This window comes from Psittacula echo (genome assembly GCF_963264785.1).
Source record: "Psittacula echo genome assembly, chromosome: 10".
Lineage (NCBI taxonomy): Eukaryota > Metazoa > Chordata > Aves > Psittaciformes > Psittacidae > Psittacula > Psittacula echo.
The window spans coordinates 4066284-4083634 of NC_137741.1; the positions used below are offsets into that span (position 1 = coordinate 4066284).

The following is a 17351-nucleotide window of genomic DNA, read 5'->3' on the forward strand; positions in this document are numbered from 1 at the left end:
CAATAGTTGTAGAGGATGATGTCACAAGGAAGATGAGAGAAGAAAGTAGACTGAAATAGGAAGCTTACATGTTGGAGAAGACAAACTAAGATATAAAGAGTTACATTTCCCAAGTTTCTATGTATTTTTGAAGGTGTATAAAATTATACAGAAATCACTAATTTATTTTTGCATTTTGTGAGATTTTTCATGGCAAGTTACTGTTCTCAACACCACAGAGGTAGAAGCATGAGATAATTTTGGGCTTTACTGCATGGGAAGAACGAAATAATCTTTTTTCCACTGCACAGATAATGAGATAATGAGAGCAGTTTTAGCATGATGAAATACTTTGATTTCTTTTATAAGATTGTCCTTTTTCACAGCATTTCCCCAGAGGAGCTGAGGACGGTCTTGATTCAATAGTTTATACTTGTGATACATGTCCAGAATTTGGCTTGTTTCAGATGCACTTACCAGATGTAGGGCAGAGGGAAAGTACCTTTCTCCTGGTGACTAATTCTGACTTTCTCTTTAATTTAAATAGTAAGACACCAGGAGGCTGAGGTATCACTTCCAGTGTATTGGCCAGCTTGCTGGCACAAGATTTGATTTCAAATAAAAAAGAAAATATTAAGAAAAGAGATTGACAATGGTTAAAAGAAGTTTTCTAGGCAGAGTATTTACCCTTTGTCTGGTGTATGTCCCTAATATTAATCAAGACACCTTCTTTGATAGTTTTATTTTTGTCTTGCTTTCTTCTGAAATTCTCCCTACTGAGGGAGATTTAAACCTTACCTTAAATTTTCCAGTTGATATTTCAGATACTAGAAGTCAGGGATTGTACTCATCACACAGTATTACCCAGACAGGTGCCCCGGCTGAACAAGTGCTGCCTTCTCTAAAGATTTATTTGTTTTATTCAGATAACCATTTGTTGATCATCCCAGTATATTATATACCACTCTCTGGTTCCTTACAGGATTCCCTTACTCAGACAAAGAGTGGCCAAATGACATGGTCCATCTCTCTTTCTGCCTTGACAACACAAAAGGACTGCTTGGTTAGCCAGAGGCACAGAAAATGTGAATTGAACGATTCTCTTTTCAACTCATTTCTATCACTGGAAGTTGAAACCAGCACAAATCAGAAATGTTTCCATAATGGCGCATTACGTAGCAGCTCATTATATTGGATTTTTAAGGTTGTATTGAAGAGAAAATTAATTGAGAAAACTTCAGGAACTGAAAGAGGAGAAAATGCAGGATGCAGATTTCTTATGTCTGAAATAAAGAGTCTGGAGGTGTATAAAAGTATAAGTAGACAGAAAATGTTGAACAAGCTTCTATTCCTAGGGTGTCTACTACATGCTGTAGTGGGTATTTTATATCAATATAAACAAAATCACAGCAAGGCAGAGAAGAAAAGACATGCTGTTACAGTGTATAAGGTAAGAAGCTCAAGTGAAATCTGTATTATAATAGCTACTAGAAAACAAAACAGGAAAATACATTACCTTCACAGGATTCATGGCAGAGAAGTTGGAGTCCAAGTTATAATTCAGCATCTGAAGGGAGAAACTGGGGGTACCAAATCAAGTAGAGGACCTGATCCAGAGATTAAGTTACATAAAGCACTAAAAGGTCACTTTCTCTCCAAATTAACCAATCCTATATGCTATTTCCTGGACTTCAAACATTTAGCAGATACTCTGAAGAAAGCTGATAATAGTCTTTTAAAGGCTAGGAAAGATGAAAGCAGTTTTTCATCACACAGGGACATGCCACTGTTAAACAGAGAGTTTAGGAGACTTGTAGCAGTGCTGACAACTACATTAGAATCAGTATTACCTAAAGCATTTTGCACAGCCTCAGTGAAAAGCAGTCAGAGACAACTGCTGCTAGACAACTTCCATACATTATTGATCATGAGATGTTCAGACTTAGTAACATCTTACCAAACATATACCATATAACATATACCATAATAACCATAATAATAACCATAATAACAACATATGCCAAACAAATGAACATGTTTGGTATACTTTGTTCATTGAAGAAGGAAAAGGCTTGTGGCCATCTTAAATGGAAATTCAGGAAAGAAATATTAATAGAAGACGTGAGAAATAAATGGCCTGAAGATGTACTTTATAAACTCTTAGACCCCCCTCAGCTTTCTAGACAGACATGGTGTAGTTATCCACTGTTACCAAGCTTGTTTGCATTAGATGGGAAACAATTTGTACAAAAAGTGAGAATCAATAAACCAAACCCATGCTTTAATGCAAGCTGATTTATGAAACACTGTTATCTTTGAAGCAGATACGATTACCAATTCAGACTGCTTCAAACCCATTGCATTGGAGAACATTTCAGCTTCTAAAATTATTTCAATACACAAGCTTTGTGAATATAATGTTCAGGTCAAAATGAGATCTGGCTACAAATTCATTTTAAGGTGGTCAAATGCCACAGAAAGCATATGGCAGCCAACATTACATATAATAAAAGAGTACAACACTTTCTAGTGGCTCCTGCTTACAAAATTAAGGAAGCAGTCCTGTGAGCAATAAAGCTAAGGAAACACTGATGCCAATGAATCAAATCTTGTGGCTGGAGTCACTGGAGTCTAAATAAGCGTTATGTGTATATGCAGGGATGAGTAATAGGGTTCCTCTTCTCTGCTTGACTCCCATTTTCATGAAACATAAAACCTTTTGTCTTTAAAATTACCTCTCCACCAGTTAAAAGGTTATGGAGGGAAGTAAAGACTGATTTTCTAGGAACCTCCACTAACATAATTACACAACAATTGTTAGTTATGGCAAAAATTCTTTTATACCTGAGGATCATGTTTTCCTTCCAGAATCTTGTAGCAAAGATCTCTTCATAACGCATTGCAAAAATCTTCTGATGAGTTTCAGAACGGAATGCCAGCCACTACCAGGAAATCTCTTTATAGACCTAAGTAAGAGGTTGCTTTTATGTTACTCAGTATATAATGGTATTTCATTAGTAGCCCAACCAAACACTGGGGCTAGAGGAGAAATGGCTGTTCAAAGAAAACAAGAGTATTTCTCTACTGTGTAGTCTTTTGATTTATATTAAGTTTTAACAGGAAGGGGAAGTGCATTTGGTAGTAGTGCTGCCTGTTTTAAAGGTACCTTCACAATTTACTGCAGAAAAAAAACCCAGAAGAAATGGGGGAGAGAATTTATCCCAATAGATACGGTGTCTGTGCCATTGCTTTCTGTTGTGAGTGTTCTGATGGGAGCAAGAGTTCAGGCCGAAAAGGAAAGCAGTGAGCTTACCTGAAAGGCTAAGGCTGTTATGTGTTCAACATATTCTGTGTCAGGAAATATGTACCTAGAAGGAACTGCCCAGGGAGAGGGAGAGCTTTGGCCAAAACTGATGTTTTGGTTATGAATTTAACATGGGACACCCAACTCTTTTACATTAAAAACCAAAAGAACACCCTTAGTTAAGTTCCCTTGGTATTAACATCCTTTCAGATTTAAAGGACATCAAGCTATGTTGACTGAAACCTGAAAAGACTGAGTATTAGTTTGGACCAGAGTTTTCACTTGTGCCATGCTCATATTTAAACACAGGTAGATTAATGAAGACATATCTGCACTAGAACTAAATTGTGTTACAACTCTCCTGCAATGTTACTTAGATTACCAGGATGCACATGTTCACTGTATCTGTCCTAGTTATAATGCCTTCTTTTGACATCTATATACTTGCAGAGGTGAAATATTCCTGCATCACAGATTATACAGAATAATCCAAAGAATCCAGACAAATTATTTGCTTTATTTGGGGTAAAATGAGCAAACAAAAATTCCCAAGCATGACGCATGTTTAAAAAAACCCCAGCCCTTTTCATTATTGTATGTAACATTATCTGCTTGTGCTTATCCAAAGTCTGCTCTTGCTGTTCTCATGATTGTAACCTGTTCAACATAACCTGTACGTAATGTGAGAGATCAATTTCAGGATAGCAAAGTGCCAAATATAAATTGTGAAACACCACCAGGCTGGTCGCCACACACACAGTTCCATGGTTTGGGACAGATGCTCCACAAAACCTTTCATCAGGAATTATTTCTGTAGCTAGCTAAAGACGTGTAAACAGAACTTGCAGCTGCAGAACCTGAAATAACAAGGAGCTACTGCCATTTTCATCCCCCGAGTTAAAACTACAACCAATTTCTAAATGCACCTCTATGTCAGTTTGTGTAATGTGAATATTCTTTTCAATGCACATTAAAAGAGACTGTTTTCAAATTGTCCTATCAATGTAAGTGATGGTATTTTGAGTACAACTTCTGTAGAGGCAAGTGATGGGCTGCAAAAACGAAGGTGAGTGGCATTTCCTAACAGGACTGTGTAATTTGAATCTATATTGTACGTTCTCTGTCACAGAATTCAAACTATTCAGTCATTTTCACCTGATCTGGAGATTCCAGGAGAGTTCTGGTTCTGGGAGGATTTGTTTGCTCTCACTGTTGCCGTATTGAGAACTCAGCTAAGATGAGCTTATTTTAAAAAAGCTGTTTCCAACTCTTACAGCTGTGAAGATGTATCATGAAAAGGTGACATGACTGCTGCTGATTTAGTGATGTGAATCACTCCAAAACATTCTGAGAAGTCTGTGCTACCTGCTAATCTCAGTGAGGATCTAGCTGTGAAATGTGACAGCAATTTTGGGAACCAAATTTTTGCTCCTAAATTATCAAAGCATTTGGAAAAAAACAAACCAATTAGCTATTAGCTATTTCTCTTGCTAGTAATTCTAATGTAAGTAGCTAGGTAAGATAATTTCAGTGTCTGAACTTGTATTTGTTTGACTTAAAACTGTGGTACAGGCCCAAGGCACAACACCATCACCACCAGCAGAAGTGAGCTGTTTACCTGGCTGCATACCTTTGAGCCTGTAGTTCAGAAGACACATTCCAGACAACACCCTCAAGACTAATCCAAAACAGCCTCTTCTGGAGCCTGTATCTGGCTGAGAAGTGGGCTTAGGAACAGGGAAAAGTTCAAGTAAGAAATTCAATAGTTTACTTCAAATTTATGAAAAATAAAGCACGTGACAATGTGCTGGAGTTTGTATTTGAACAACGTTTAGTTAACAACAGAATTAGAGCCTAGCAGTTACCTTATCTGCTTTTGGGCACACAAAATCCAACAGCTGTATTAAGATGGAATGTGTTTTTGAGATACACAACACTCATACAGCAAAAAAAAAAAAAATCTTCCCCATAATGTTATAATAAAAATAATCAGACAGCTAGGGAGATCATTGTTTTCTTAATGTTTGCAGAGAGCTCAGAGATTATAATATAAAAGATCCAATAAAAGACCATTTAAATTAACATGTTTACTATCTGTAACTTCTAACCATGAAAACTTCCAGATCTCAAATGTTATTTTCCTATGTCATTCCACTGAGCAACACAGAAGTAGGCATCTGAACAAAGGTGTTTTAGCTTGTTCTCTCATTTGGCCAGACAGTAGGGGTTCAAAGAACTTGGGATGATATCAAAGTTAGTGTCTTACATGAAAATGAACTTCCATATATATGAAAGCCAACAGAGTTACTTCTAGTAGAAATAAGTTCTCCATTTTTACACAGACAAAAATAAACTAAGGGAGGAGGGGGGGACAGTGATGCTGAGTGAGTTTCTAGGTAGACTTTTAACTTAATATTAAGAATCATACGTAACCACTTGTGTTTTCAAAATTCAGTCTGAGGTTTAACATTTTTATCAGCCTTCTCTGTTGCACACTGAAATGTGAAGTTGGGCTGCGTATTTACAGGTCTTGGTAAACTGTTCCCAGCCCAGGGGCATGATTCAGTGTCATTCATCTGTTGAAATAAGGTTTGTTCCAAAATCAACTTAGGTCAAAACAAACCTGCACAGAGACTAACAAAACCCAAGCTCATTATCTCTGCAGTTCTCAACTGAAATTGCTTTCTGGCAGTACAGTTGTAACAATATAGCATAATTTGCCTCCTTTTTATCAAATTATTCTTGTTTTCTTACAACTGCACATCAGGAAAATATCCTATAATGAGGGGATTATTTGGATTAGTAATTATAAAACAAAAATTACAGTAAGTTGTATGTTTGGCAATTGCTGTTTTGGTTGTAAAAGTATGAGGTTATACATCACACCACTTGCCTGTTATTTCTTGTACTTTGAAACATACAATTAGTTGAATGATGTGCAAAAACATGTAAATGTGCAATAAAACATTACCCATATTTAAAATATGGGGGAAAAAGAATTACTTTTACCTTTTGTCAGCAAAACCATCACTCCTCCCTGCAGGTCTTGTGATTGAAAGTTTTCTTTTTTTCTTAACAAAATCCAGTTGTTGTCACTTAGGGATTATTTTCTCTTGGTGGAAACATACTACCATCAGCACTGTAACTGCAGACAATTATCTTTAGAGCACTCCCACTATTCATGTTTGCATCAATTGCTGAATATTCATTTAACTAGCTTTGTTCACTTTAAAACCTCATGGTTACTTTTTGAATGTTAAAGGTATAAATTATTGCACTGCAAAATGTTCTATTGGTTCAAAGCTCTGCCTTTTGATACGTGCACCCTTTAAGCAAATGTATTTTGCTTTCAGTCAGTTGTGGTGGTTGAATTGCAAATGACAGTGTGGAGGCAAAATGAATTTGGATAACGAAACACTTTAATCATAGATGTTGCAATTTTATTAATTACATTACTTCCCTGTCATTGGAGGACATGACGCAGTCTGGAGGCACAGCATAGCAGTTCCAGCCCTGCAGTGCATGGTTCTGGGGTCCCTATGGCTCATCCCCACTCCCTAAGATTGAGGAGCTGATCTGGGTCTCTGGTGCACGCTCTTGGGGTTCCCCATCACCCAGCATCTTTTCTGTACTGTATGTTTACCTCTTAAGAGTCCTCAGCTACAGGACTGGGTGGTCACAGGACCTTGCTGATGATCGGTCCCTTCAAGCCAAACTATGATTGCCTGTTTCACTGTACCATTGCTGGAGCTCACCATCTGCCTCTTCAGACACTTCTGGACATGTTTTGCACTGTTGCTCAGGACATGTTGATCATACTTCACCAACTTGTACTACTACAAAAAGTTAAAGTTCATCGGCTTACATTAGTAGTGACGCTGACTAACCTGAACTCCTTGCTGACAGCAAGCAGAATCCTGTTAAACACATAGCTTATGCAGACAGAAAGGACCGGACATTACATTCTTGCTATGCTAAAAAAAACCACGTATCCACCTCCCACTGAAAGGCTTCTCTTAAAATTCAAGCATACTCCATTTCCCAATACCTTTCCTACTGAATGCAGCAACTAAACATTTTCCAGCTCACATCCACACTTACTAATCTCCTACACCTAGGAGGCCACTGGGAGTTCACAACTCATTCTCTGTCTTCTAATTAAAAAACCCCTAAATATCATCAACTTAGCCATGGGAAAGTGCTGCCTGTGCTCAGCACCCACTGAAGCCAACTCTCAGGACAGATAGGCTTCTACTTCAGCTCCTTAGGCCGGCGTCAGGGAAAGTTTTAACTTCATATGGGCAAAAAATTGCCAATGCAGGTCTTACTTGCTACATCTAAAGAAAAATACTGTTATTTTGTTATACAACAACAGCTAAGTACTCTCTTTTTACTAGGCTGAAAAGGGGCCAGCTGCCCAATCTGGAATTTCTGTGTGTGGTGGAACTGATCTTATTTTCATCTAACCAATAAATAAATAAAAGAGAAAAATAAAAGAGAGAAAACAATTAAAAACCAAATATATTATTAGCTGTAGTAAGACTATAATGAATTTACTCACTTGAACTCTGCAATATTGCATTCCAGCTGCAGCAATCAAACCTGGTGTAAAAGCACAGGAAAAACATGGAAAAACACAAGTTTTGTTTAAAGGCTCTATACCAACAGAACAGAGCCAGATGGTGCATGCCCTGCAATTTCAAAGTAAACCAACTTTTGAAGCAACTTAAAAGATATCAGGTAGTCTTAATGTCTTAACTTTCAGCACTCTGGATTTGTAAGTTTGTAACAGAGCATCACGCCACAAGAGAATCTAAAAGGCAACCAGTACATTTTGATTCTGTAAAATTAAATACACCATGACTGAACCTGCTGGTACACACAAAGTATCAGACATTATTATAAACCAGCTATTTAAGACAACTGAAATTCAGTTCAAGATGGTGAGACAAGTTGAGCCTGTAACTGGACAACATCTCCTTAAATCAGAGCTTTTTCCCTAAGAATAGAGGGCAAGGTACTTTTAGGTATTTTCATCTTTATTTAATGAGCACTTTGTTATTTTCCTCTAAAGATTTTCATTCATTTTAGCTAATAGAACCATTTGGGTTTGTAAATAGGATTCCGGGCAGGTTGTGCATCTCTCTTGCAAAAAAAATCCAGGAAATGGTAGCTTCTGTGCATCAGTATTTCAGAGTGCAGCAGCAGTTTTTCTGGACTGTTTTACATACATAAATAGAGCACATCAAAGTACCAGTTCATTCTACATGTTGTACTTGGACTCCAACTGCCATTTGTGCAAACCATCTCCACTTGGGAAGAAAGAGGCTTTCTTCAATTGCAGAATTCCATCAAATACAACTTGCCTGCGATTCTGATGTACACAAAATGTAAAGCTTTCTCACAGATATCTTATATTAAACTCTATTTCAACTACAAGATTTGATAATATTACCAAAAAGATGTTTATGTTCTGGAAGGGGCTTTGCCTGCAAGATGTCCACTCTTCCACACTTCTCAGCTTTCTGGAGTGAAACAAACAGCTCACTGAAACATTAAAAACATATTTATGCTTGGTTTCCTTTAGTTGACCCAAGATGAATAAGAGTCATAACAGTAGTGTAGCCATGAAGCAGGTCATCCTTTATGTCATTACATTCTCTTAATACAAAATTCCCAGTAACTATTCGATCACATCCTATTTCCCCATGTCCAAAAAAGCCAAACAGGGGAACATTTGGAAAAAACTTTCTAAATGCATCTGCTTCCATATTTCTTTTGGTTTTATAATGCCGATATCCTCTGCCAACACACGCAAACATGAAGCCAACAGTGTTATGCTCAGGGATATTTGCTGCTTTGAGACGCTGCATGGCGGCTTCTGCTGTCCTCTCATCAGCTACATCCTGGTCTAACAGAACAGTGGCACTCTGGATCTGCGGACCGCTGAAAGCCAGCCCAACCACACCGCAGGCATCGCCGGGCTGCGCATTGTTACTGAAAGGCAACAGGCACCAAGTTAGAGAATGCTCAGGGAGACCACTTCCACCTGAATAAAGTTCTGCTGTGGCAGAAGCAGGTTTCAAAGCAGACCAACATCCTAGGGATGCTGAAAGCCACACAGTTAGAAAAAAAACAAAACCTTTAAGTTTGGAATTATTTTTTTTCTCCCCTTTTTAATAACTTTTCACAAGGAAAAATTTTCACATCCACTACTAGGGATTAAGCATATGCCTACCTTTCAAATACATGCCAAATTCAGCAGTTTGTGTACGTTGCAGCTCTCTAATTCCAACTAAACTAATAGTTAAACTTCAAACACAAAGATACTCAGCATTTACGTATCAATCCAGGGCAGCAGGCAGTAATGGCTTCAGATTCCCATTGCTTTAAGTCTGCCTGGTTAGGCAGGACACACTAGTTTTAGCAGTTACCTACTTATGCTTTATTAGCACTAACTGAATATACAGCCAGCTCTCTTAACTGAAGTAATGCTGCAGCCAGCATAAACCAGATGCAAGAAAAATGTTGGCGTTGCTATGGAGTCCAGATCTAGGCTGGCATGAGAGGAGCCTGTGGCAGTGTCTGCACTGCATGCCCCTGCACTGGGCGCTCCAGTGAGGATGCCCCAGCACATCAGATGGCACAAAGGGCTTGTTCTGTGCAGCAGAGCAGCTGTAGCAGTGGAAGCCCAAATCTGCCCTGCACGGATCCTGGCAAGGGAAAGGGTTTAAACTGGATGAGATCTAGCCAGGTGCTGTGAGTGCTATGTCCTTCAGTAGTGGCAGCATACTTAGGTGTGCTCCTGGAGCACAGACCTGCATGTTCAGCTGCTGCCTTGTAACATGAACCAAAACGAGGTTGATGGAGAAACAAAATGTTCACACGAATAGTCTCTGTAACAACAAGTGATACACATAAGGCAGCTGAAGCTGGCAATTTCCTTTGCTGGGAGTTCCTCTTGGCTGCGTTTCCAGAATCCTTTTTGTAATACAGTCAAAGTTTCCCGCTTTTCCAGCTAGACGACAATGTAGCAGCTAGACTCCATCTCTCACAAAAACTAATTATTTTACTACTGTTAATGGACATTTCTAATATGACATAACTAAACGGCTATGGCTTCTGGACTGTTTCTTCCAATTTAAATATTCTTTACAATTTACCTTGGAAAAGATACCTACTTCTCAGAGGTCAATGATGTAAAGCTCTCCACTTGCCCCCCAGCCAGGATGATACTTTTCTCATTCAAAGGATTGACTATTTGATGAAGAAATCGAGTAGCTCCAGGCTTCCAGGAGTTGTAGCCAAACAGAAGAACCACTCGGAGATCTGGGTTATTCTTCAGACCTACAAACAAAACCACAAACACCAATCCTCTTACCATTTTTAAATCCTGCCCCTTGAAGCCAACCATCCCAGCCTCTCCTCAAATAATACATCACACCTTTAAGTAATGGCCTTTCACTGCTGCAATAGGCAAAGCAAGACAGAAGCTGCCCCAGCAATCAGGAGCTGTGCTGCATTCCTGACCTAAGTGAGAATTTCTGAACAGAACCTAGCAAGGGAAAAGTGACTACATCGGCTTCCTCCAGCTTTCCACTTCTTTAGCAGATGTTCATACATTATTCAAGAACCACCACAACACAGTAAGTATCTTTACCTGAGAATTAAATAAATTACACACATTAGCCAGTTACTTACCCCAAGGTAGAAACTGCCAAGTCCCTAGAAGACTCAAGAAACCCTCATTGTATTACTCTTCATAAATGACCTACCCTGCTAAGGACACAACACGAGGAATTCATTTAACTATGCTGTCCTCTGTTCTGTCTTTCTTTGCTACACCACCAAATGACCTAAATGCAAAGTTGTTTCAGAGAAGAAGAGAAGCAGCCCCTCCGTACTCACTTCAAAACCGTAGTGATAGGAATCATTCCTAAGGGCAGAGACTCATTCATCACTATTTTTTACTACATAGAGACAGCTTAAAACTTAACAGCTCCGCTCGAAAGCCAAGTGAGATAATCCAAGATCAATACTCAGGATAACTTGACCTTAATGTTCCACAGAACAGGAAAAACACCAACACATAATTACCAGCTGCAGCCCTACAGAGTGCTCAGAAGCTGCTGGTTCCACCTGTAACTCCATACTGCCACCCAAAAGAGGAATACAGTAATTCACAACAGCCCAAATAAAGAGAAGTACGTACCTGCTTCAGCAAATTTACTTTCATCAAAGACCCTGTTCTTCATATCTTTAGAAAAATGGAAGGTATGAATCTTCACCCCATCAATTTTGGGAAACAACAAAGCAAACCCAGCTTCACCCTCTTCGATTTCTTGAGGCTGATTGCTGCTTGAACCCATCGGGGTAACTACAAAGATACAAAAGCAGACATCTTGTGTTGAGTGGCTCAAATACTCTCATCTAAAACAGAAGCACAACATCTTAGGTGATGTGAAATACGACAGCTCATTTCCATAGCAACATACCCAATTAACAACTGTTGTGATTTTTTTTGTTGATGCTTTGGAAAGATGAAGCATGCAGGAGTCCTGCTGGCTCTAGATTGTGCTCAAGTCACTTTCAACAGGGAGACATGGATACATGTGGATGTTGCCCCCAGTCACAGCAAATATACAACAATTGGAAAACAAGCACTGTACAATACAGCTGTCTCAGGCCTTCCTGCCAACTTCTGCAGGCAGGCAAACACACGCAGATCTTTAACACATAAGCACGTGATGACAGTATAGAGCAAACCGACACAAATACCCAGGAGCCTATTACTGAATTATGCTAGTAACAACAATCAAATACCCTACGTATGCCATGGGAAGAGAATTTGAGATGAGAAACTAAGAGAAAACTTTGTGATGATAAAAAAGTGAAACAGTAGAAAACAGACTGCCACAGGAGGCTGTGAATTGTCCAGAGTTACTGAGTACACCCTTTCCTAGACCGTAACGCACAGGTATATACAAAGGATGTCCCATATGACTAATCACAGTATATGAGACTGAAAAACACAGAAAAATCCAAGAAACACCCAGCTATTACATTAAGGTGCCAGCAATAAGGTGGCTGTTCAATTAAATCAACCCTTTTGATTAGAACGGCATCAAACAAAGTAAGAATTTAAGCTCCGCATGACTTTACAGCAACCCTGTGACCTCCTTAAAATCCGAAGCTAGCACTGACCGAGGTGGGCGCAGAACATGGAAATCAAAGTGAGAACTCTCCATCAGTTTAGGACTATGCTTTCAAAAGCAGAGAAAACTGTGATAAACAGAACCTGGCAGAGAACTGTGATACACCAAACACCTTCAAACTGCTCTCTCACAGAATCACACATCTTCCTCCTACCTACAATCCCTGGAGTGACCAGTCCAAGAACCTGACATCGCTTTGGCAACAGTTTTTCAAGTGCAATTGCTGTTTCTTTACTGTTTCTTTTCCTGGCTGTTAAAAAGAAAAGGCAGAAAGAAATGAAAGTGAATTGTTCTGATGAGTACTGAGACAAACCCTGCAGCAGTCCCATGCTGCCCATCAGTGGCTGTCCCATTAACAACATGGCAAACCTGTACTAACCAACAGGAGCACAGGGCTCCTGGCATGCAAACAGAACCTGTATCCCTCAAAGAGTGGGAAAGGACCTCGTCCATGTAACAAAACATGAGATGTGCTTCACACAAGTGCAATACTACATGGTTGCAGGTTTTATTGCAAAATATCTACTTTCCCCGGAAATTCACACTCACAGAATCACAGAATCAACCAGGCTGGAAAAGACCTTTAAGATCATCAAGTCCAGCCGTCCTCCAGCACTGCCAAGGCCATGCCACTGAGGGCCTCGTCTACCCAGTGTGTGAACACTTGCAGTGACAGTGATTCCAGCACTGCCCTGGGCAGCCTGTTCCAATGCCTGAGCACCCTTTGGGAAAGGAATTGTTCCTCATTTCCATCTAAACCTCCCCTGGTGCAGCTTAAGATCACTTGTTATATGGGAGAGTAACTAGGAACATTCCCTTTCAGCTGGCTTTCCTTTGAGCGCACCTCAAGCATTTCAGAAGGGGGGGGGGGGGGGTGTTACCTTTCTTCTGCTCGTGACACTCCTCATGCCCGCTGAAGGTTTCCGCATCGGCGATGTACAGCACGGTCTGGGGCAGCACGTGCACCTTCTGTAAGGAAAGAGGAGAAGGAGCAGGAGGAGGAAGAGCAGGAGCTGAGGGCTGCTCACCCAGCCCCCGCTCCGCAGGGCGGGACCCGGCGGCTCCTCAGGCGGGAGAACGGCCTGAGGGAGCCCCGCCTTGAGGCGGGAAACCCCTCCTGAGGCGCGAGCCCCCCTGAGGCGGGAGCCCCGCGCCCCTCAGCCGCGCCCGCGCGCACGGACCCACCTCGAGCTCGCGGGCCATGGCGCGCACCAGCGCGTGGCTGTCGGCGGGGCCCGGCTCCAGCGCCGACACCCAGGCGAGGCGCTGCCGTGCCCGCAGGATCCGCCGGGCGCACTCCCTCCACAGCCGGCACACGCTGCGAACAACATCACCGAGGTCAGCGGGGCCGCCCCTCGCTCACGGCAGTGCTCACACCCCCCCCTCGGGCCCTCGCCCCTTACCAGGCGGCGCGCAGCAGCGCCTTGGTGGGCAGGAAGCCGAGGACGCGCTCCACCACCTCGGCCAGGTTGCTGAGGACGAACCCGCCCTTTGCGGCCTCCATAGCGGCGCCGCAGCCCACCGCAGTCTCCCCCTCCAAGCCGCGGCCACGGAGGTCCCAGACGGACTTCCGGCCACAAGGAGGCGGGGACAGCAGGAGCAGCCACACTACCGCCGCCTAGCGGTGGGGAGGACGCGAGGGCTCCTCACCACACACACAGAGAGCAAGACGGACCCAGCGCACTTCGTAAAATGGTTTTTATTCATAAACTTGATGCAAGTTTACAAATTACTGTACATTGCCAGGGCGCTCCGCCGGGAGAAACGGAACCGCACCCCGGGGCCGGCTCTGCCCCCCCGCACCGCGGCTGCGTGCGGTACCACTCCGGCTGCGCGGCACCCAGCGCACCGCGGCAGCCGCGCGGGCTGGAAGCGGGGCCAAACCTCTCTCATCCTTTCTTTCGAGCTAAAAAGTGGATGTGGGAGCAAACGCCCAGGGAGCCGCGGATGCCTGGCGGAGGAGAGAGCACAGGGATGATAGTCAACTGAAAACAGAACAGAAACATGCGTCTGCGCTTCGAGAGAGTGCTTAACTCATGGTGCGGCCCCGCAGGGGAGCAAAGGACGAGTACTACAACCAAAATAGAATCGATTTAGTTAAGGCAATGAAATATAGTGTAATTACACAGACCCAGATTCGTTTCCTAATAAAGAACCAGCAGTTCCCATTCGTCTCTCCATCACAAAACCACTGTCATGACTATGGCAACATTTCTTAAGCCTCTGACTCACGTGACATGTTTTTGTACTTTAGTGTAGCTTTTATATAAAAAATTTCATCCAAGGACTTTCATCTCGATTTGTGCCAATCACTTTTATAAGTTCATTAGTTTACAAATGATTGCAACAACCCGTTAATAAAATGGAACACCTAAAAAGGTTTTTTTAGTATTTTAAATAACTTCAAGCTTCATACTGTGGCTCTTCTTGTTAAGGAGCTTGAGCCAACAAGTAGCAGGAACAGCTCAGCAAGTTCTGATGCCCCAGTGGAAGTGACTAGTTACAAGGTTTTATTGGCACAGCCTTGCTCTGCTTCAAAAAAATAATAAGAAAAAAAAAAAAAAAGAAGAAAAAAATGTAACATAATCTAAACAAAGAGCATCTCTTCCAAAAAACAGCTCATATTCTCATACAGCCATGAAAAATGTTTAATGACTTAACATACATGTGTTCTTCCTATATCATTAATTTGGAAATACTACAAAAGCTGTCATTTTAGACCAGAAAAAAAACCCTACTGTGATTTGCAAGACCTGACATCTCCTAAAACAGTATTAAACAAAAGGTATTAAACTTCTTGGCTTTAAATGAAAATGATACAATGCAAGTCTCTGCAGTCTGCATTTTGCAAAAGGTAAGAAATACACAAAAGTGTGTTGAACAACTCACTCCTATTGAATAATCTTTAGTAACTCAGTAGCCTGCTGGAGGGAGCTTATGCTTTCAAATAAAAAAGGGAGAAGGGAGGGCATGGCCCAAATATGCTGAATCCATAAGAACAAATACAGTAAAGGCCCAAACTGCTCAGTCCAGATACCTAAGAAGAGCGGAATGGTAAGGCTGTAACTTATACTTTACGTGTCAGTTGACAGATTATCCACTAACTTATCTACTAGCTAAAGTCTTCAGTACAGCTGTTATAGGGGCACTCATAGCTTGAGTCTGTGTGTTGGAAAACATAAAAAAGAGCTTGTTTTGTTGACATTGGTCCATGTATACAACAGTCCTCAACGTTAGCCATCTTCTTTTGGGGGAGTGTACCAGCCTGCAGAGAACAGAGACACGCATTAGGTACTGACATCGCTATGTCAGGACAGCCTTACACTCAGTTTTTGGGAGATGGAAGTCTAGAACCTGGCTCCTTCCTTCCCTCTTAAGGAAGGCCAGCTCAGCAAGATCCAGTGCCCAAAACGCTAGTGGTCTGCAGTGGGACATAAAGCACATGGTATATTCCAGGATCACACCCAGTATTTGGGTGTGAAAACTTAATATTTCCAAGTTTGGGTTTTTTTGTGGCAGCAGCTATCCCGAGGTGGACAAGCTGGACATCAACAGGGGAAGCTGTTCAGAAGGAAGGTTGCTGTAACAAAACCAAATGAAATAGAGATAAAAACCCCAAGTCTTCCAGCCCTTTAACGCACAGACATACAAACATGACTATACTGGGATATTTGTCTATAAATCCCACCTCCTGTACTGAAGAGCTAGGCACGTACAACTGTTTGAACGGTTTATCCTGCTTCTGTAAGTCTTGCTGTAGCAAAAGGCTCAAAAATGTCATTTGAATAACTTGTCTCCTGATTGGATTTGGCATGTTTAGCAGTTGTATCACACCTGAACAAATGTGCATAGGGATTTATTTTTTAGTCACCTCCAGATCTCCAATCTTAATTCTCCCAGCCACTACTGTAAGAATTCCTCTGATTTTTTATACAGTGAATAAACGACCCATTTATTTTGTCCCAGGTAGCAAAAAACACCTTTTACAGCAGCTATAAATGCTGTGGATGCTTTGTGTACAGCTCGTGACATGGTAGTAATCACTGTAGGCTAGTACATAGCTAGAAGTAAAGAGAGCGCCATGCTGGCTTTTGTAGCAAACTAAAAAAGCAAAAGGCTTGGTTAATGGCAAAATCAAAATACCATAAAAATGGAAAGCATTTTAAAGTTGTCATCTTTGATCCTCCTCTCCCTTGTAGAGAAAGCATTATGTTCAATTTTAGAGGTAGGGAAACTGAGGTGCTCGCTCCAGCCACACTGAAATACACTCATGTTCACAGCAACATCAATTCCCAGAAGACACTGTGTCCAGCCTGGACCACAGAACATCATGGAATTGGTAAGTGGACTAACTCCCTTGTCATGACACCAGGGTACCACTTCTGCTGAGTACTTTTACATAACATGTCAATCACCTAAACCTTTTACAGCCTCATGTCATTTGTTATCTCCTCATCCTGGCACAATGAACACAGTTATACCTGAAGCACTTGAACACTTGTTGCAATGCAGCTGAGAGACCATAAACTGGCTTTAAAGTGAACAATAAATGCATCTCCCATTTCTATTGGACAGTTTTCCAGCCAGTGCACTTGACTTGAACTTCTTGTATTTCCTAAACCTCTGGTCTTCCTTTCCACTTTATCTCTTCCTTAGTGATTACTGCAAGGTCTTGCCACATTGAAACAAACCCCTTCAGGGAAAGAGGTAAACCTCCAGCAGATATTTCACTAAGACACTTTGAAAGCCCCAGTAACAATAAAGTTCCTAGATCAGCTGGCTGAAAATGAAATTGAACCACTTTTCAGAAGACAGTAGGAACACATGGAACATCCACATAAGCTGAAAAAGTT

The 17351-nt window shown here is 41.3% G+C and overlaps 2 protein-coding genes across 7 annotated transcripts in view; both read right to left on the reverse strand.

The window, feature by feature from the left end:
- Window positions 1-3868: 3868 nt before the first annotated feature.
- Window positions 3869-15228, reverse strand: FBXO22 (F-box protein 22). Of its 4 annotated transcripts, none has more exons than XR_013957772.1 (8): window positions 13902-15228; window positions 13684-13816; window positions 13380-13467; window positions 12653-12748; window positions 11496-11660; window positions 10465-10630; window positions 6927-9280; window positions 3869-6422 (listed from the first exon to the last, which is right to left on the reverse strand). XR_013957772.1 is itself a non-coding variant. In XM_080626800.1 (7 exons), exons 1-7 carry the CDS (start codon window positions 14000-14002, stop codon window positions 8851-8853), a joined length of 1179 nt encoding a protein of 392 aa, XP_080482926.1. In that variant the 5' UTR covers window positions 14003-15228; the 3' UTR covers window positions 3869-8850. The 4 variants fall into 4 exon arrangements, 2 of the variants coding, with proteins under 2 accessions (XP_080482926.1, XP_080482927.1); XR_013957773.1 differs by having other exon boundaries at window positions 3869-6428; XM_080626800.1 differs by having other exon boundaries at window positions 3869-9280.
- A 146-nt stretch (window positions 15229-15374) lies between these two features.
- UBE2Q2 (ubiquitin conjugating enzyme E2 Q2) overlaps window positions 15375-17351 on the reverse strand; it is a 44848-nt gene continuing 42871 nt past the window's right edge. For all 3 annotated transcript variants that reach the window (XM_080626797.1, XM_080626799.1, XM_080626798.1), the window contains one exon: window positions 15375-15763. In XM_080626797.1, the coding sequence (XP_080482923.1) occupies window positions 15732-15763 (32 nt within the window). In that variant the 3' untranslated portion in view covers window positions 15375-15731. The remainder of the gene's footprint in view (window positions 15764-17351) is intronic.

Excerpts from the sequence above, each read along its gene's own strand:
- FBXO22 (XM_080626800.1), bottom strand. The coding sequence starts at position 14,002 with ATGGAGGCCGCAAAGGGCGGGTTCGTCCTCAGCAACCTGGCCGAGGTG. Across the intron at positions 13,468-13,683 it reads CCATGGCCCGCGAGCTCGAG|AAGGTGCACGTGCTGCCCCA; the intron begins GTGGGTCCGTGC and ends CTTTCCTTACAG. Across the intron at positions 10,631-11,495 it reads AAGTAAATTTGCTGAAGCAG|GTCTGAAGAATAACCCAGAT; the intron begins GTACGTACTTCT and ends TTTTGTTTGTAG.